The sequence below is a fragment of the Phragmites australis genome, chromosome 11 (assembly GCF_958298935.1).
Source record: "Phragmites australis chromosome 11, lpPhrAust1.1, whole genome shotgun sequence".
Taxonomy (NCBI): Eukaryota; Viridiplantae; Streptophyta; class Magnoliopsida; order Poales; family Poaceae; genus Phragmites; species Phragmites australis.
In genome coordinates this window covers 6,108,869-6,129,901 of record NC_084931.1, presented here as the reverse complement: position 1 = coordinate 6,129,901, position 21,033 = coordinate 6,108,869, and the positions used below count along the sequence as shown (strand labels likewise).

Here is a 21,033-nt window from a genome sequence, read left to right as displayed (position 1 = left end):
GGGACTTAAACCCGTGCCCAAGGCCTCATGCATGACTTTTTTACTACCTCAACTATCACGTGCTTGTGATAAAACCGGTTATGTTATCCTTTTAACCTTCGTTGTCGAAGGTCATAGGTGACAGATCACAATTATGACCTATCACCGATGATGTTTTTCCCGAAATGTTGACCTGGAGTGCTTTTATTAAAAAGGTATAACTTTTGCATACGAATTTTGATTTCAAAATTTTTTCACTCTACGAACATCTACAGAAAAAGTTACACTAATTTCTCCCTGATCTTGTTGGGTTCGGAGATTTTTTTAGGCCAAAACGGCTTGGAAGATTGTGTTCTCGCTCGTGGAAGTTTCTATACTATTTTCGAAATACGCGTTTGTGTTTATAGCCGCCACCCCTTACATTAAACTTGAGCAAAATTGTACAATAACTCCTATTATAGTGCTACTGAGGTGAGAAAAAAATAAAAGAAAAATAAAAAAATTTAGCATCATATGCATATATATATTCCCAAGACTGTATATTATATATATATATATATATATATATATATATATATATATATATATATATATATATATATATATATATATATATATATATATATATATACCTCTGACGAATAGAGAAAAATAACATAGGATACACATATATATGAGTATATGTTTGTACTACTATACATATATATACATACACATGACATAAACTAGAAGTACATGCACTTTTACACCATATAAAATGATAGCTCTATATATCGAACATGTACATCTACAAAAATAATCATAAATGATATATATATATATAAACCTAAGTATATGAATACCTAGGAGTATATATTACACAATACATTAAATGATAGCTCAATTTATTGATAAGTCATTGATGATGGATTATAACTTGATCTGTCACTAACGACTGGCTAGGATAACCCATCACTGATGAGTTAGTTATTGGTGACGGATCAAGTTGTGACCTGTCACTAATGACTGGCTAAGATGATGCGTTATTTATGAGTCGTAATAGGTGACGGGTCACAGTTAGGATCCGTCACCTATGACTGATCTAGGATGACTCATCACTTTTATCATCAGTAATAATTTATATTATGACTTGTTATTTATTTCATTTTTTTTATCTGTTTTTCAGGTAGTGTATATATCTATACACCCGTGTCCTTAGTTAGCCCGCCCCTGATTCCAGTGGCTTTTCCACGGAGCTGGACCGTTACCCAAGCATTCTTCTGTGTCATTATCCACAATGTTAACATAGAACTATTGATGACTTGGTGTACTGCACCGTACACACCCTCTGAATTCAAGAGAAAAATGAATTAACAATTAAGTGGAAGTTTATTTTTAGTTTAATGGAGTAGGTTTGGGGTCAAACATGTAAAACTTGCACCTTAGAAAAATAGTGAAATTACTGCTGGTTAAGGATGAAAGTGGATCGGATCGGATCGAGATACTGGATTTTAGACCCGGTGAGAAAAGATTCAAGTGTAGAAATTGTCCTATAGAACAATCAGATCGAGATCTAATTTAGATCGGGTTCAGAAAAAAAGACTTAATTTGCACCCGGGTGTCCCACGAGCCTCTATTCGGACTGGGTCCGAAGCAGTCACTTTCCATCTCTTGTGCGGCTCTTGCAGTGCCTCCCCCTCCCGACTCCCTTCGCCCACGACTGAGAGCCTACACCACGATTGAGTTTCGGGTCTTTGTCAGATCCAGGGTTAGAATTGTTTTGCACACAGTAAAAATTAGAATCAAATCAAATTTAATATCTATCCAACCCTAACCGGACTTAGCCACCCTTCCTGCTCGGTCAAAAGGGTAGCAGTAGAAGTGGAGTGTGTCCGTAATTAAGCAAAGCTTAAACCCAAAGGACAGTCAGATCAGACCGATCAGATCGATCAAAGCAGCTCAATCCCCCTCTCCTACCTCTCTCTCACTTCGTCTCCCTTCTAGAACCTTCTAGGACCAACCGAGCAATGCCGCTCCACCACCCCAAGCACCGCCACCACGACGACGACCTCCTCCCCTACCGCCGCTCCGACGACGAGGCCAAGCCGCGCCGCCCCTACACCCCCACCTTCACTTCCCCATCCGCCTCCGCCCACCGCCTCCTCATCCTCTTCGCCGCCGCCTGTCTGCTCATCGCCGCCGCCTCCCTCGCCTTCGCCTTCTCCGCCCGCCGCCGTCTGCCTCCTCCGCAGCCGCCACCCGTCGGCTTCCGCTGCGGCCAAGCCGAGGACACGCTCCGCTCGTTCCTCGCGTCCTCCTCCTCGCACCGCAACTACTCCGCCAACGACAGGGAGAAGGTGCTCGCCGTCGTCGGCGTCCACACGGAGCTCGGATCCGCCGCCCGCCGCGCCGCGCTGCGCGCCACCTGGTTCCCGCCCAACCCCGAAGGCATCGTAAGGTTCCGCACACTCCCACAAACTTGCTGGCTCCTCCATCCCTGCTGCTTGGATCTGGGTAGATGCTTGATCTAGGTTGTTGCTGTTCGTGCCATGCTTATACTAGAAGCTTCTAGCTGGAATGCTTGTCAAGCTTATGCCGCGATGGGATCTGTTAAGACGTTGCTTGTGGTTTTGCTGTTACTTCCATTTTTTCTGCTACATAGTTTAGATCACTCCATCGTCTGGTCGAATTGCGAACGCTAGCTCTTAGGAACTATGGATATGGACGATTCTTTGATTTAATTGTACTTTAGACTAAACACATATTTTCAATAGGGCAGGGTGGGGTGAGTCGTACAACTTTGGGCTATTTGATTGTTTCCACAAGTTACCATTATCTGACTTCCCGTGAATGATTGCCAACATGATCTACACCTCACAATCTTATGGTGTTCTATCAAATATAGGAGAAATGAGCAAATCAGCAGACATGACAACTTCAAATTGTAATTCTAATTTGGTTCCATCATTTTAAATCACATTCCTACATTAGAAGTGGAATTTATATTTGCAATGCACATCTAGTCATTTTGGCAAACACAAGTTCTCATGTGTTCATAGTTCACACGATACAAATTGGGGTATAGCAAGCGCCCTTGAAGACTCAATAACTGAAGTAAATGACACGTCCATTGAGCAAGATCATTTCCTTGGAGCGTCGAATGTTGCTACTTCAGTTTTTCTTTGCTATTGCCTTGGAGCTTTAAGTGTTGCTGTGTACCTAATCCGGAGAATTCTGCCATTTTACACGACTCTGTTTTCAGTTACTGTATTCCTTGTCCGAAGAAAAAAAGAGGGTGCCATTTTGTACTTTGTACCGTTTTATAAAATGAATTCCTGGCACAACTTGTCACGTTTTACGGTGTAGTGCCAATGTAGTGAGCATAAATACAATTTACCGTTTTGAAACTTCGCAGTGCTGACACAAAAAAAAAAAGAGGTATGGTGACTGAGTACAAAACCACAATGTACAGAAGTCACAAGGGTTTTTATGGTCGCTTTAGACTAGGACTGTGTGTGGAGTGTGGGGATAGGAGGCCAAATAGATTAGTTTCTTTGAAATTTTATAGCGCTCTCTGTTTGTATATATCACATTGCAAGAACTCGATGTAAAATGCTGGCTTACAAATTTTCTCATTAAAAAACAGTTTGATTGTGTCTCAATATGCCCTCTATAAAATGAACATTTGATTGTGTCTCAATATGCCCTCTATAAAATGAACATTTCTAATCTGTTTGGAGCTTATCATATATGACCTCTTTGTTTAATATGGTTAAAGTAGAGCAGATTTTCATACAACTATTAATTACAGTTGAAAATTTTCATCTCTAATCGGTGGTGCATCTAGGAATTGAGTGTTGAGGATGCAAAACTAGCACAATATTCTGTGTACTGTAGTATTTTGTACACCAACTTTCTACCAAAATATTTTTTCATATAATTATATATGCACACAAGTGCCATTGGGATTACAAACCTTCATTCGAATATACAAAGATCCAATTTCTATTTTACTGAATTGGATACTTGAATCCTAGTCGGATTCTGACACCCGTGTCCAAGTAACATTTCATGTTTCATTTATTTTTGCCAAATCAAACACTCGAATGTGAGTTAGATTCTGAGACCCGTGTCCAAGTAACAATGTGGATCCTCCAATGTCTCTAGTTAAGATCATTCATTGGCAAAATGGTTTACTTGGTCAAACATTTTTGCTGTTGTCAACATGTCAGTTGTAAATAACCTGTTGAACATATGCTTAGTTTGGCCTTCTCTTCCATCTTGCAGTTTGGAGCATGGAACTGGTTTATCTTTTAGGTTTGTCATTGGACGGACAAAGGACAAAGAAAAAATGGAAGATCTTCAGAAAGAGGTGGATATGTATCATGACTTCTTGTTTATTGATGCTGATGAGGATACAAAGCCCCCACTGAGAATGTAAGTTTGTGTACACTCTGTACCATTGTATTTGTAACTGCGAACTTACATGGGATTAATCTCATCTATACCCCTTTCGTTACCCATTTAATAGGTTAGCATTTTTCAAAGCAACTTATCACATGTTTGACGCAGAATTCTATGTCAAAGCTGATGATGATATCTATCTGCGCCCAGGTAAAGTCAGTGATCACGTTATACAGTTAAACTGTTGCTTAGATCTGTTACATGACACCTGTCATACTTCCAATACAGATAGACTTGCTGCTCTTCTTGCCAAGGACAGACCTCATCACCGGACTTATGTTGGTTGCATGAAGAAGGGACCAGTTGTCAATGATCCAAATATGAAATGGTCAGTTGAAATTCTGGGTCATATCTTGCTTCTAAATTGATTGACATACATCTCTTTTACACACTTGACCCTTCTATGAGATACTGAATTTCCTAACTCCAAATTACGACAGCACCCATAGAATGTGTTGGTATATTGGTGCATCATCCATTTACGTCTTGGATGACCATTCAGTGATCATGTCTGTTAATGATATTAGTCTGTAGACTTTTAGCACCATGTTGATTTTGATATAGAGTATGAGTCCTCGTGTATTTTATATATTTAGTCATTAGCTTACAATATCAATACATTAGTTATTGCTCTGAAATAGAACAATAATATTTTTCATTGACACTGGTGCTTCTGTCTAAATTTCAGGTACGAAAGTTCATGGGAGTTGTTAGGCAATGAGTACTTCATGCATGCATCTGGTTCCATATATGCTCTTTCTTCTGAGGTGGTTGGAGCTCTAGTTACTGCAAAGAATGATAGGTTGGTCAGTTATCCTTTTCCATCTGTAACAAAGAGTGGAAGCTCTTCAATAATTTTGTTGACCTTTCTTCGCACCGGAAACATGGGAAAGCTATTGTGTGCATCCAAGAAAATATCATGCAGATGCTTGGAATTCATGTATGTTTGCACTTAAACATATGAAGGCTGCATCCAAATTTCCACATTTTGCATTCGCTCTTGGAATTCCTTCCATTTCACCCAAAACATAGGAGTACATTAGTCCAAGGATTTTGTGTATCTAAGAAACATCATTTTGATATTTAGTTGATGTTGCTTGGACACCCATGTCCAATTTTTTTTTTTATGAACCAGACACCCCGAATCCGAGTCGGATTCCGATACCCGTGTCGGATTCCGAATTGTATTTCGTGTGTCCAAATTTTCTTTGCCAAATTGGAAACCCGAATCCGAGTCAGATTCCAACACAGGTGTCCGTGTTCATGTAACATTGTATTTAGTTGCATGTATGTTTGCATTCAAAGATATGCAGGATACACCCGAGTATCCATATTTTGCATTAATAGTATAATTGTTTTAAGTTGTAAGAACCAAATGAACTGTAGGATCATGGTAATGCTGAGTTCGCAGAATATTAGTTTATTCCATTATTTTCTTGTTGCCATCTTTTTCCTTTTGCTCGTTGTTTCTTGTATTTTTCAAATAGTAATTATCCCCTTTGTGCATTTCCCAGCTTAAGGATGTTTGATTATGAAGATGTCACCATTGGCGCATGGATGCTTTCCATGAATGTAAAGCATGAAGACAACCGTGCATTGTGTGATCCTACATGCACTCCTACATCCATTGCTGTATGGGACAGTAAGAAATGTTCAGGTATGTCTCCAGTAAACTAGCAGTCTCAAATTGTTAGTGATAGAAAGTCTGATGGGGAAACTATCATACACTGAGTTAATTTTTCCATCTAATAATTCTACTACTAATGAGAGCAGAATGCCTATTACGTCCCTCCCTTTCATCAGTATCTATAACATATTTGATATCTCATGACTAGTGATATGAAATAAGTAGGGATGGGCATGGATCGATCCCATTGATCCACTCTAGTTCAACATAATTAACTAATTAGATAAATCACTATAAACCTCATGACTCGTTTCTTTGGCTCAAGCCCACGCACGGAAACTTCAACAAATGTTTGAAGTCATCGTTATTGAATTCCAGGTTCTTGTAACATAGTTGACAAAATAAAGGAGCTTCACAACACCACTTTGTGCTCGAAAGGCCCAACTTTGCCGCCTGAGGTGGAGGAACAGTAGAAACTTGCGCATTTTTGGCCCTTCAAAGGGTTATTATGGTGATGCTGAATGCTTGCCAGTTGGAACATCCGATTCCTCGTCCACTCCATTTGTTTCTATACTGATGTATCATTTAGTGGCCTTCTTCCGACAGCGACCTTCCTGCTCATTCTTGCTGCTGGAGAGCTCCTGGAGAAGCATTGATACCATCACACGACACGTAGTATCTGAGTGCATACCCCTAATTGAGCAATGTAAACAACAGACGATGAATGTAGGTTCAGATGAAGCGATCTACTTTTAGTAGTTAAGGGGGAGCATTTCTCCCATCCTGTGGCAGCAAGGAGTGAATCATTCGCTCAATTGCATGCTCACTGATGTATATAGATGTACACACCCTTGTGATCTCATCTTGTGCATTGCCGACCAGACGGTTGATATTGCTTTATTCTTGCTCTGTTTGTACCATCCCGGACCTTGTGCTAGTGTTCGTTTTGGGATGACAATGGTACGACGTACGGGTGTTATGCTTTTGTGTGTATACACTCTAGTGGCCTCGTGCCCTACTACAACGGTTCGACCACCTCCCGTCGTTATGTTCGTCACCCTGATATGTCCTTTTCGTATCTTCAATGACTTGAGCTTGATATGTCCTTTTCTACGTTCCAAATGAGATCGTACGACAGTGTTACTGTGTTAGGCTGGCCCCTAGTCATAGTATCTCCCGTGGTTGCACTAGTATTGGAGTTTAGTTTATGGATGGAAGACTAACTTAAAGTTTTAAACAAAGTCAATGCCACATGTCTTACACTAAGGTTGTGTTCCAAGTGAGGCAATTTTGTAGTTTTCCATTTACAAGATACGTATTAGGTTTGCTTGTAACACGGGAACTTCACAACTTCATGCGGGAGTATACCGTTACCTATAAAATTCGTCTTACATTGTCACGAAATTGCTGGTTCCCGAACAGATCGTAGGGTAATTTCTCGCATTTTAAGCAGGGCTTATTCCAGTCAGCGCGTGCATAGAAGGACACGCACCGACGCATCCGCGGCACCTGACCTTCCGATCCGACTCAACGCATTAACGGGGGCGGCGAGTCCGGGGTAGTAAGCAGAGAGCAGTTTGCCGCGTGAGCTTCGGCGACGCCAACCGGTGGGTCGGCACGTTCCGTTCGCCCCGGCCGGTCGCCGCATGGCTCCGTTGAGTGAATGCTGGAGGAAGAAGGAAGCAAACGCGTGGGCGGCGGCGCCCCATTCGTGTCAACCAGGCCGCACGGCCGGGAGCAGCGCCTTTGATCACCGGAGCTCAAGCCAAAAGTCTCGACGGCCAGCCCGGGCTAACGAGGCCCTATGTGCACTTAATTAGTTTGCACCATGTAGTGTTTGTTGTACTTGATTTGCAACATGAACAAGAGTTGGTTATCAACAAACCATGAACAAGAGTTGGTTATCAACAAACCACCTTTTCGTCGAGTGTAACCATACACACACTTAAATTCCTTCTTGGCAACGATAGAGGAAACGAGTATACTAATGATCGATTGATGGCAATTCAAGTTGGTTAATTTCCTTAATCCGCGGCACCTTGTGCGACACTATAAATTAAAACAACAGTTACGAATGTCTGTTCTGCACAACTGTTGTTTAAACAGAAATAAAGTTGTGCACAACTGTTGGCCTATTGCTCCAAATTCTTCAGCTCCTCCAGACAAATAAACAGAAATAAAGTTGTCTTTTTGGCTCCCAAACTAAAACCCGTGTCCTCTGTAGGTAGTAGGCCAAATGTTGCTGCCACATACACCCCGACGGCACATGAAATTTAATTTTGCATACTTGGGTGATATATAATTAATTCTATCGTATGGGAAACCAGTTGAGATTTCACACAAGTAAACGACGACCACCGCACTACTAGTACAAGTTAATAAGCTACTCTACGTACGTTGTCATTGTAATAGCTGAAGTAAATAAATTGCAGTATGGTTTAGGGCCATGCACTTCACCTCCCAGCCACTACGTGCTATCAATATTCAGCTGGGTCGTCGGTACTGTAAGATATATATAATGCCATGTGTAATATTCTCATATTATAAGATATTCTTTGCGTATTATCATTTATATATACTAGTCTACGGTTTTAAGGGAATACAAGTTACTATTCTTAATATGGTATTAAAGCTAGGTTTCTTTAGGCTCGTAGCAACCCGTTCCGAGATCTAGTCCCACCACCTCCCGATCGGACAACTCTTCTCATCGGCTCTTCTTGATCTATCCCACCACCTCCTAGATCCGCCCGTCACTGCCACCCCCATTGCTCTTCACAGCGCCGCCGGCGAGCTCGCTTCCACCCGAGCCGCCGCCTGACGTGCTCACCCCCGCCTGAGTAGCCACATGGCGTGCCTCCACCGGATCCGTCGGCCTCCGCCTCTTTCCGCACCATGGTGCCGCTTGATTCATCTTGGATCTACTCTCCACCGCGCATGCTCCGACATCGCCCGACCCAGCATGGCCCCGCCCACCTTCTGTTGCTAGTGTCTCCCGCAGCTAGCCGATTGCCTGCCCACCTACTCGATTCGGTACCTAGGCTGGCGTCTTTCAAGGTTGGCCGGCCCGAATAGGATTCCCGCTTGTACCGATTTGGGTTTGTTAACCGGCACATCAGAGACCTGGCAAAAAAATTTTTTTTGCAGCAGCTCGCCGTTTTCTATGCGCTCTCGCCGTCTACCGTCGCTCTCTTTTGTGTTGTCGTTGTCAACCGCCGCTATCTTTTGCACTCTGTAGGGGTCGTTGACGTCCTAAGATAATAGTGAATTAAGACATCTAAAACTAATCGGCTCCAAAAACTTCATAAGATAAACCTATATCAATTCTATATAAATGTGTTCTAGGTTCATCTAGTGTGTCTATTCTACTATTCATAAAGGTTTGCAACCTATAGCAAATCCTAACAAACTACTCTAAAAAGATAAACATGCAAAGGTAGATTGCAAGTACGTAAATGCGGAAACGTAAAGATGATAGAGAGAGTAAACTCGTCACAAGAGATTTTTATCATGTGGTATCAATGGTAAAAATGCTATCCCTTGTCCACGTTGGAGCAGCCACCTAGGCTATTGCTTCTAGATAGCACCTGATCACGGCCCTTGAGCTACCTAGGCCTCAAGTAGGTTGAACCAACAAACCACCAAGGCAAGACCTCACCACAAGGCTTTTTTCCGATCACTTGCCACTGTCTTCACTTTGTATCTTGAGTCACCAAGACAAGGGTCTCTGCGTCCCCGTACAAGCATCTTGTTGTCGCTTCACACCAAATCAGAGGACCAACAAGCATGAGCACCAAGGCTCATAGTGCCAGTTAGACACCAAGACTCCAAGGTGCCAATGTACCACTTGATCCCCTCTCTAGGCAGCAAAACCTACCAACAATTCTTTCTAGGCCTATTAGCACTAATCGCTCCCTAATCTTATGCTTAATTGCCTTAGATGATCACTTTAGCACTTTGGTAGCTTGGATGTCTTCTCAAGTGTTTATGAGCTTCCCTTTACTCTAGCACACTCAAAGGGATAAGTGGGGGATATTTAAAGCCTCAAACGCGCAAACTAGACATTACTCTAATGGCTCAAAAAGATTGTGAACACCGGATGATCCGGCGTCAATAACAGTATAAATACTGAACCATCTGGTGTGTACAGTAGTAGAAACTAGGCGTTGGAACCCCGCTAAAGCTCATTGTGAACACCAGATATTACAGCATTAATTTGAACTCCATCACCAGACTATTTGGCATGTAGACTTGAGCCGATTGAACCACTTCTCTATGTTCATTTGTCTGGCATGTATAATCCTTTTATCACCAGACCATTTGGCGTGTGCAACCACGCCAAAACTTGCCATTGCAACATCTTCTGGAAAATGCTCCAACATAGCCAATCTTCATCGTCGGACCATCAGGTGTGTATAACCTTTGATCCAACTTCTAAGAATGCTCTGACATGTACAAGCCTCTGAGCGTCGGACCATGCGGCGTGTACAAAACTATCTGGGAAAATGCTCCTGTGTGTACAAATGTCTCATCGGTGGACCATCCGGCGTATACAATTTTTCTGGGGGCTTCTCCAATTCAATCCTGAAGGATCGAGATACAGCCTAGAGGGCAGTGAATAGGTGCGTTTTTCACATATTATAACAGAACAACATAGTGAAAATAGATATCGGATGTTCCGACTTAAACCAGAAGTTCCAATGTATACGATCAGAACTTCTGATATGCCTGAAAAAAGAACTTAGCTAGCTCTTCGAGCAACAATAAGTTAAATTATGAAATGTTTGATGCAACAGGGTATGATGATATTCAATTTAAAGTAAAACTAGCAAGCATAAAGTCTAACTCAAGATAGTAAACGATGCTCGAAACTGCATAAGAGATAAGAAATAACTAAAGAGGGAGACACAACGATTTTGTTCCCGAAAGTTTGGATCCTTGAGGGGGTCCTACTTCTCCGTTGAGGGGCTCGTTCGCACTTGAGCTAGGTTTCTTTCAACCCTTTTCCTCGCGAGGTTGCACAAAGCACTCCTTAGCTCTACTTGGTATTCCTTCATTTTCAGAGGCGGAATTCGGCCTTCACAAACTCCTCACGGCGCACCACAAGTGAATCACTGGCTCGTGCATTACTCATAGTCGTCTAGGAGACCTCAATCTCCAAGAGTAACAAATGCACATGAAGTAAAGCTTGGAGATAAAACCTAGTGCCCAAAGTTGAACTTGAAATCACTTTCACTAGATCTCTCACTCAAATCCTCTTCTCAAGATGTAGCACAAGGCAAGGGAAGGGAGAGGTGAACTTTAGAGCTCTAGAGAGGTGTTTTCTTGTCAAGGCAGCAACAACTGGGAGAGCGTAAGGCAAAGGGGTATTTATAGGGTATCCTCCAAAAACTAGCCGTTATGTATTGTTTCAGCCCACATCGGAACTTCCGACCTTAAGAACAAAACTTCCGATCTATTCAAAGTAACAGCCATGCCTTACTCTACCCAAACCAAAACTGGAAATACACACACATCAGAACTTCTAACTAAATACATTAGAACTTCTGATTCAACAGGGAACTTCTCGAGCGCTCAAAATTTTAACATATCAGACACTCCGATCAACATCCGAACTTTTGATCAAAAACAGCGGAACTTCCAATTCAACAGAGAACTTTCTGACACTCAAAATTTAAACACATCGGACACTCCGATCAACATCGAAACTTCTGATCCAAAACATCGGAACTTCCGTTTCAACAAAGAACTTCCCGAGCGCTCAAAATTTTAACACGCAGAACACTCCAACATATAACACAACTTCTGATATGACCTATCAGAACTTCCGATATCAACATAACATTTTAAAAGCAAGTGTCCATGTTGTTGATTGCGTCTCTCATTCTAAGGATCGACTTTGAGCACTAAGATCGTGACAAAACTTTCAATGTTGCATCCCTCTTAACAGTACAACATTCCTATACTCAAATTATAGTAAAATGCTATAACTATAGGAATAACCATGCACCGTCTTCTTTCTTCATTTTAGGGATCGCCAACATCGTTTAGCTTTCATCATCGGGACTTTTACCTATTCAAAAACTCATTGAACATATTAGTCCATTAACCGTTTGTCGTCAATCATCAAAACCCACATAGGGGGCCTAGATGCACTTTCAATCTCCCCTTTTTTTGTGATTGATGACAACATGATTAAAGCTTACAAGAGATTTTAAATGAAATTGTTTTTGAATGCAAGGATATATGGTGAGCTCCCCCTAAAGGTGTGCATTGTATGGAAATTATTTTTGAAAAACAAATGCACATCTTGAAAGAAAATTTTGTGAAAGCTCCCCCTATACCTTTGCATTCGTGGGTGTGCAAGTCTCATGTGCGATATTGGCATAACAGAGTATGAATATATAGAGTATGTCATCTCACATATAACAAAAGAAATTGCATATGATATGATAGGTCACACAATATGAAACATAATTGAACATACGACATATGGCATAGCATCCACAATACATAAGAGTAGCACATTACATCACACTAGCACGATAAAGTTCTTACAACATAATAAACAACATTCAATACATAAACAAGTCTGACTAACAACAAAGGAAAGGAAACGAAGATGTCCTAATATATGATTAAGCTTTTCTCTCCCCCTTTAGCCAAAGCGAGAGTTAGTATCCTTCGACCACTTATGAGCTCGAGAGGATGAATGTGATTCTGTATGCTTCCATTATCAGGTCCATTATGTATGACATGCTTTGTACACGCCCAGATGTCTCATATACTCTAAGTGTTATGAGTAGATACCAATCAAACCCGGGTGAAGCTCACTGGGTAACAGTAAAGAATATCCTCAAGTACTTCAGAATGTGAGGATCATTATTCATAATCATAATCTCAATGGTTAACCAGAATACCATCCCAGTAGTCCCGGCATGTGTTTTGTGTCCAAGATCGGAACACATGTCTTTCCAACATGTACATCACAACATAGCTTAAGAAAGAGCGAGTAATTAAAGTTAGATTACAAGTTCTTAAGCATACAACCATTTGCAACAGTTTACAAAAGAGAAACTACGCAGCGAAAGATTAAAACCTTAACGACAACCAAAGGAGAGTGGAGTCATATGCCCTTAGGCTCCACCCTAAAAGCTATGCCTCACCAAAGTAGGTCCCACCAGTCAGACCCAATCCTCTCTTCTTCATCCTCTCCTTTTCTCTCTCCTCTTGCCTCCCTCCTCTCCTTGTAGTCGATGAAGCAGATCAAGCTGTCGCCGCCACCGCCGCCGCTCTCCACCAACCAAATCAAGCCACCGCCGCCGCCACTCTCCACCAACTAGATTAAGCTGTCGCTGCCTACATCACTCTCCATCAACACGTCTTGCACTGGTGTAGACGTGTTGGCCTCAAGTTCCACAGTGCCGCCTTCGTTATCTCCATGGTCGACTAAGAGGCACCATAGCCATCCAATGCATGACGTGCCCTTCAGCTTCTATGATGTACACCATGTCAAGGATTTCGCGAGCTCAACCTCGACCGGTTGGGGTCCGAGTTGCAAGCTTTGCAGCATCGGCAAGGAAGCTAAGTCTGATCTCCTGATGCCTCTATGCGTAAAGTCGAGCCAGCTAGAAGATAATCGCCACCAATGACATCCAACTCATCACACGAGAGGGGGTGGTGGGCGCTGCCGTCAAGAAGATTCCGTCACCATGGGGCAACGACCAAGGTGGGATTCCCTCTGTTGATGTCATAGCATCGCATTAGTTGGATTTGCCTCGTTCGATGTTGACAGGTTCCTTGGGGATGGTGCAATGCAAGGCCAAAAACTCATTTTTGGCGATGGGGAACTCAAGCTCAGCAAGAGAAACTCGATCTGAGCGGTGAGGATCTCAACCTCCGCACGGGAACTCTATCTGGGCGGCCAGATCTCGAGCTCGGCGCTGGAAGCTCCATCTAGGCAGCAAGGACCTCGAGCTTGATGGTAGTGAGCTTGATTTTGGCGTTCCTTCGCTAGTTGAGTCGAGTTCGTGCTAATTGTTGCGGGTTCTTGAACTTGATTCAGCATTTCCTTGCCAGATCCATCTAGCACAAGTTCTAGGGAGAAAGAGCTTGAAGAGAAAGGGAAAGAGACAGAGATTGAAGACGAGGACGGAGAAAGGAGGGAAAGAAGAGAGGATGATACGTGGGCTCTAGCCACGTCACGACCTAGTTGGCAAAAAAAACCCACCAACTTGGAGAAATGTGCTAGCGTGGATTCGAAAAATGTTGCAACATCGACCAAAAATAGCTTTTGGCAAGGTCGGGGTAGAAATTGAGCTGGTTTTGATAGTTGGGGTGAGAGTTACCTGGTTTCGTAGTTGAGAATCAAAATCAAACAAACGTAATAGTTGAGGGGCTAAAATTGGACTTATTCATTCAATATATTTGCTCCAAGATGCCACAGATGAAATTCTGAAAACTAATCGATGAACTAACTGAGACATGAAGCTAGTACAACCTGAACCCAATCATTTTGCTAGGCAGCACTCTTGGAAGCAGGAAGAAGAATGATCATGCGATGTTCCACTCATTGCATCGCCAGACACGGCTATGGCCAGGGTGGGCGCCTGGACGCCCACTAAGAACTGGCCGTTCTGACCAGTGGGCCCCACGGGCATGGTTGGATTCGGCCTGTGTCCCGGCGGGGGAGGCGGTGGCCGGGAGGCGCACGACACTGCCAGCGGGACGCCGTCGTGCCAATTATTTGCTGGCCCCTCTCCGACTCTCCCCTGTCTGGCCCAACATGCTATGCTGGTCATCGTTTCAATTCTTCTTCCACTAGTACTCCTGCTAATTACAGACTGGAAACCGCAAGCCTCCTCCCCACTAATCACTAAGTCAATCGTATCGCCGTCTCACCTGGATTTGGAAACAAAACATGAACATAATCGTAATTTATCAACACATTAGTTGTTCATTTAAAAAAAAATAGGTAGATTTCCTATCTGTTCATTAAAGAGATAATTTTTTTATGTCACTAAATATTAACAAAAATTCTCGATTTACGACTAAAAAATCGTGTCATTGCCAATGTAACAGAGTTAACAGCTGTGACACACATAAGATGAAAACCGAAATTGGTGGCGTAAAAGGAAAGATAACTTTTTAGTGATAAATCGAGAATTCCGTTGCTACATAAGGAATTATTTCATTAAACGCATTAGCCGCGTTTTCGAACGAAGGAATTCCACAGTTCCTATTTGTTCCATTGGGATTTACAAATTTGTGAAATACAGCATATTGATTACTGTTAGACGTCTCTACCAGATGAGATACCGTAACCTTGAGCATAACGACAGCACCTGCTCCAAATGAACCTACTGAAAGCGACTCCAAACGCGAAAGTCAATGGCCATGTGTATAAACTACACCCTCGTTCTGCTCTGCTCTGGTGATGAATTTACAAATGAGGAACGACACATGGGATGCACAGCAAGTTGCAGTATAAGTATGTTTTTGGATTATTGGATGCATGCAGATTAATGGTTCACACCTAAAGTAAGTGAGAACGCTCACATGAACCCTGTACAACGACTAGGAATAGTAGACATTGGTAGTAGTTACGATGTGCTTTACTAAAATATAACTACAGTTACAGCATAAGCTCACAGAAAATGGAATGTGATCCTCGATCATTGTAGGCTTAGATTAGTGGCAAAATGCCACTGTTTTTTTAGCAGCTAGAGTGCAACAGATTAAAGGTTGCTACTTTCAGCACTGGATCAGTTGCATGCCCCCTTTTTATATGTCTAATTGTCATTCAAGAAGGTTTTTTTTTCAAAATCATTGGAATTTTATGTGTAAGTAAAAATCCTACCTCCTAAATTTGTCTCGCGAACCATATACATATGTAAATCTAATTCTAATATAGCCCAATCCATTGCCTTTGGGCTCCCCCAACCCATGCTCTGCCTCGCCATTGTTATCCATGGCACCTACGTGCAGCCCTTATCATCCATCCCTACTCCTTCGTCCTCTCTCGATGCCCCTCTTTTCGTCGATCTCATCGTCTCATAATCCCACTCATTATTTATCATCACTGTTGGATCTACTTACCTCTCAAACCATCCTCTATAGCCTAATATAAAAATTTCGAACCATAGCCCCAAGCTATAATCCCCAATCCTAACCCGACAGTGCACAACGATGCTACCCCAAGCACGAATCTTAGACTCCATCTACGAATTTCGCATCATGCACGGATAATTAGCCGCTCCTTTTTTCCCTAATCCAATGTGTGAGAAGTACAGTGTCACGGCAACACACAAAGAAGTAGTAAAATTTACTAATTGGTCTACTAAATCACATAATTATCTTCACGCGTCCCCTCGCTCTTGTTAATTAACGATTTGGTCGTTGGGCCAATTAGCAAAGTACCAAATCATTAGGTGAGGTCCAGCTATCGCGAGTAAGGTGATGCGTCTCTTTTCATCTCTCCTCTTCTCCTCATCACCGATCACTACAAATGAAAATAGAATAAATATTTTTCATCCGTCCAACCGAGAAAAGGTACGTAAAATAAACATAAGATGTAACTGTAGCTATCTAATAATATCCGTATTTATCTAAGAAAAAAATAAGATATAATATAACGGGTATTTATTTGAAATATTGGAATATTAACTGTTACGGGAAATCTATTATAATTTTATTTATAAATATAATAATATATATATAGATTATCATATATTTATAAATAGATAATAGGTAATCACCAACTCACGTGACCACGTGCGCGCTCTTTCTCACACACACCTCCCCTGCCTTATTAGAGCTCCAGGCCGCGTCCGCGAGCTCCACAGGACCACAGCCAGACCACCACCACCCGTCCAAGGCCACCGCCTTCAGAAGCCTCGCCGCGTCCGAGCCCGCCTCTTCGACCACTGCGGCGCCAATGGAAGACCGCGTCTACCCCGCCGCCAAGCCCAACCCGCCTCCGGCAGCGGCGGCCAACGGCGGAGGTGCACCGGCGTCGTTCCCGGCTCCCAAGCCGCAGATGTACCAGCGCCCCATCTATCGGCCGCAGGCCCCCGCCAAGCGCCGGCGCGGGCGGTCCTGCCGGTGCAGCTTCTGCTGCTGCTTCTGCTGGGCGCTGCTGGCGGTCATCCTCCTCGCGGTCCTCGCCGCCGTGGCTGGGGGCGCCTTCTACCTGCTCTACCGCCCGCACCGCCCGTCCTTCACCGTATCCTCCGTCCGCCTCACCGCGATCAACCTCACCGATTCTGCCACCGCGCCCGTCCTCACCGACTCCATCACCCTCACCGTCACCGCCAAGAACCCCAACAAGAAGATCGTCTACTTGTACGACGACTTCTCCCTCTCCGCCGCCACGGCCGCCAACGGCGTTCCGCTCGGGGACGCCACCGTGCCGGGGTTCACGCACCAGGCCGGGAACACCACCGTCTTCACCGCCACCATCGCTGCCAACGGCGTCACCGTCGACCCCAGCGGCGCCAGCTCCGATATCAAGAAGTCTAGTGGGTTCAATGTCGTCCTCGACGGCGAGACGCGCGCCGGGGTCAGGGTCGGCAGCCTCAAGACAAAGAAGATTGGCATCCAGGTGCACTGTGAGGGCATCAAGGTCACTCCCCCACCCCCGCCCCCGCCGGCGCCAAAGAAGGTCAAGGGGAAGAACAGCACTGTCCTTGCTCCTGCTCCGGCGCCGTCGGTCGCCGACACGACGACGGCGACAGTGAGCACCGCCGCGCACTCGTGCAAGGTCAGAGTCCGTGTCAAGATCTGGAAATGGACTTTCTAGGTATAAAAACGGAAACCGTAGGGGCTGGTCTGCAAATTTTCTAGTAAAGTTTTTCGCTTTATACGATTATAATTTACTATATTGGAGTAGTAGGGAGCATGCGCGCGTCGCGTCGGTGTAAATTCTCTCAGACATTTCTTTATTTTTATTTTTTCAGCTTTTCGTGAAACATTTTTCTGTCTTTAATTAATAATTAGTGGATGTATAATTTGGTGATATGATACTGTACACTCTTATTCGAGCTTTATTTTTTTGATAAAGTATTCAAGCTTATTAAAAGTATGTAATTGATAGACTTGTTCAATTGGATGAAAAGCTCGAAGCTTGCTAGTTTTTTTGTTTGTTATTGGCTTACTCGGTATATTTTATAGCAAACTGAGCTAAGATATTAGCTTATTTAGTTAAAGCTGCCTCATGAGCCGCTTGTGAGCTTGATGAGCCAAGGTCCCATAATATCATGCGACCCACTTAAGCTGTGTCCAATCTATATTATTATCAACCTCTTCTCAATTACAACCTATGTTTCTAATTTTCTATGTCATAAATCATGCACACACCTGAGATCCTATGCCCTGGTCACCTTCGGTCATTAGTGACCTTAACACGGTGCCGTTCGATGGGACTAGACCCACTCAAAGGGTATACAAGTCTTGTTGATACGTGTGTAGTTTCTCATACCAAAAGAGTAGTTTATCTAGATAAGCAGTTAATAATTAAGTAAGAATTGAAACTCCAGATCTAGTGGCGCTAACAACTAAAAAATAGGCAAGACCTATTTTTATAATAACTTATAAATGGTAAAGAAGCAGTGAATTTTTTATGTGTCATCTTTTATAAACAAAGATGAACTCCCCTATCGATAATTTCTTTTGACATACAGAATTAACTGAATAGTGTTGAGTAGTTTTAAGTTGTGCTTGGATATAAGTTTTTCTCTATCCCTGCTGAAAATTATACAACAATTTTTTCAAAACTCCTAAAATTTCTTACAATTTAAATATATTTGTAGTTTCTCAATTAGTAGCATGGTAGAAATAAAAATATATTTTTTATTTAAAAAGTTTATCTGGCTCGTGAGCCTACGTAACTCGTGAGATTAAGGGTCTGTTTGTTTGAGCTTCTACTTTTGATTTTTCTGAAAAGCTGTGCTTTTGATTTTTCTGAAAAGCTGCTTTTGAAAGTAGTTTGTTGACTTCTACAATAAATTTTTAGCTTCTCAGCACGTAACTTCTAAAAAAACTACTCTCAACAAGCTTCTTAGCTTCTAGTTCATTTTTCTCAGAAGCAACTTCTGACTCTTACAGAAACTACTTCTTAGCAAACCCATTTATTCTGGCTTCTAGCTTCTGACAGAAGCAGAAGTCCAGAAACAGTTGAAAATAAACAGGCCCTAACAAACCGAGCTGAGCTAACTTTATGAGCCGTTCACATAACTAGCCAAGTCTAGTCAGAAGCAGCAGCGCCAAGCCTAGCCGAGCCGGCTCGGTATCCAGGCATACTTGGGGCGTGAGCGTGCGAACTTTTATACTAAGTACTGGCATCATTTACGTCCGTCCCGGCTCACAATGATTCTAATAGAATTTCGGAGTATATTTACGGTATCAACTGTTCGGGTTTACTCTTGTCCACGTGGAATTTCAGTTGTCAACATAGCTCTGCAGTACTAGTTTATTTTCTTAACTAACGTTCAAGAATTTGTGCCGTCTCGCTTTTAAAAATTTGAAATTTAGAACCAATAATAGTTTTGTTGCTAGGAATACATTTACGATATCATATTCATACTTCTAAATTCCTAGTATAACATAGAGCTAAAAAAAAGTGATGATCGAGACTATGGCGTGCGTTGTCGGTTTCTGGCTCATTGTGATATGGTTATGGAAAACGTCCTCTCTAACAGGAAACGAGAAATGTGAAAGAGTAGGGAATGGAGCTTCACTGTAGACAGCTGATTAGTGAAAGTGACGGTGTATTTTTAAATCGGGAAAAAAAGTAGAGGGAAAGAAATTGGCGGTGTTGATTGGTGGGAATGTCATGATCACCACCCAGTCGGGGCGACGATTAACGAGTGTCGGTACGGCGAATGAAGCAAGCAGCATACAGTATATATTTATTTTCCCGTGAGAAAATAGAATATTTATCTGGCTCGAATGATAACCTAGTTAATTAATTAAACGCAAAACGTATATTAGTAGGAGTAGTGCATGATTAATCCAACTGTGCAAGCAAGCCATTGAGATGCCAGTTGGAGAGGAGAAGAGAAGTCTGTCATGTGAAGGACAGCTAGACAGCGAGGAAGGCATCGCGGCGGCGGCAGCACTAGTCGTTTTTCTAGGGGCGCGGCGCTTGCCTGCCTGCCACCGCTACCGTGCTACGTGACGTGCGGTCCGGATCTCACAGCTGTCGCGCCTTGTACTTACGTGCCGCGGGTGTGTGATTAAATTAGGGTGGCAGACAGAACGTGATTTAAAGGTCAACACACGATGATTAAAGTGAGGGTGGTGCCGGGCCTGCCTTTCCTCGAAAAGAACACGCCCGTCGCATACCCCTGACCCCTTTGTCGTTTCCGCAGCCTCATCGTGCTCCTCCGCCGGCGTCTTGTTTGTCCACGCTCCCTCCACCTCCGAGCTTAACTCTGCTAATCGTTTGTTTGGGCCGAAATAGTTTTGATAGTTTGGGTTTTTGTTCTGGACTCGTTTTGGTTGGTTGCAAATAGACTGACCTCGTAAATGGAATGATTTAGGTTGGATTCGTTGGAGGAAATGGTTTGGGGTGGCTTGGTGTGGGCTTGTCTCTTTGGTTCCAAATGGTTTCAGCCCATGGGTTGAGTTATGGTTTCAACCTAAACTGTGGCAGCGACTTTATCAAACTCTCGACTTCGTCACGGCAGGGGCAATCACCGCCGTATCCGCTTTCTCGTCTACCCTGTCCCGCCCATCCCAGCGTCCTCCCTCAGCCCTCCTCCTCCGCGTCGTGCTCTCCAACTCCATCTTCTCCAAAGATCTGTGGCCGGCCGAGACGAAGCACACCAAGAAACATGACTGCGGGAGGGAGAGAGCAACCATCACCTGCGGGGGGAACTACACGTCGCCTGCTTGTGCGTTGCCAACCCGGTCAACTAGCTTCGGCGCATCGACGCGCAGATCGCCACAACGCCCCGCCTATGGCAACAGAGTTATGCCTTGAATGT

General features: G+C 43.2%; 2 protein-coding genes across 2 annotated transcripts; both read left to right on the top strand.

Moving 5' to 3' along the window:
* Positions 1–1,854: 1,854 nt before the first annotated feature.
* LOC133885815 (probable beta-1,3-galactosyltransferase 12) lies at positions 1,855–6,969 on the top strand. The gene is made up of 7 exons (XM_062325563.1): positions 1,855–2,416; positions 4,246–4,395; positions 4,490–4,572; positions 4,651–4,750; positions 5,111–5,224; positions 5,937–6,079; positions 6,428–6,969. Exons 1-7 carry the CDS (start codon positions 1,986–1,988, stop codon positions 6,520–6,522), a joined length of 1,116 nt encoding a protein of 371 aa, XP_062181547.1. The 5' UTR covers positions 1,855–1,985; the 3' UTR covers positions 6,523–6,969.
* A 9,890-nt stretch (positions 6,970–16,859) lies between these two features.
* On the top strand, positions 16,860–18,062 carry LOC133883859 (NDR1/HIN1-like protein 13). The gene has a single exon (XM_062323242.1). It carries the CDS (start codon positions 16,983–16,985, stop codon positions 17,844–17,846), a length of 864 nt encoding a protein of 287 aa, XP_062179226.1. The 5' UTR covers positions 16,860–16,982; the 3' UTR covers positions 17,847–18,062.
* Positions 18,063–21,033: the final 2,971 nt, after the last annotated feature.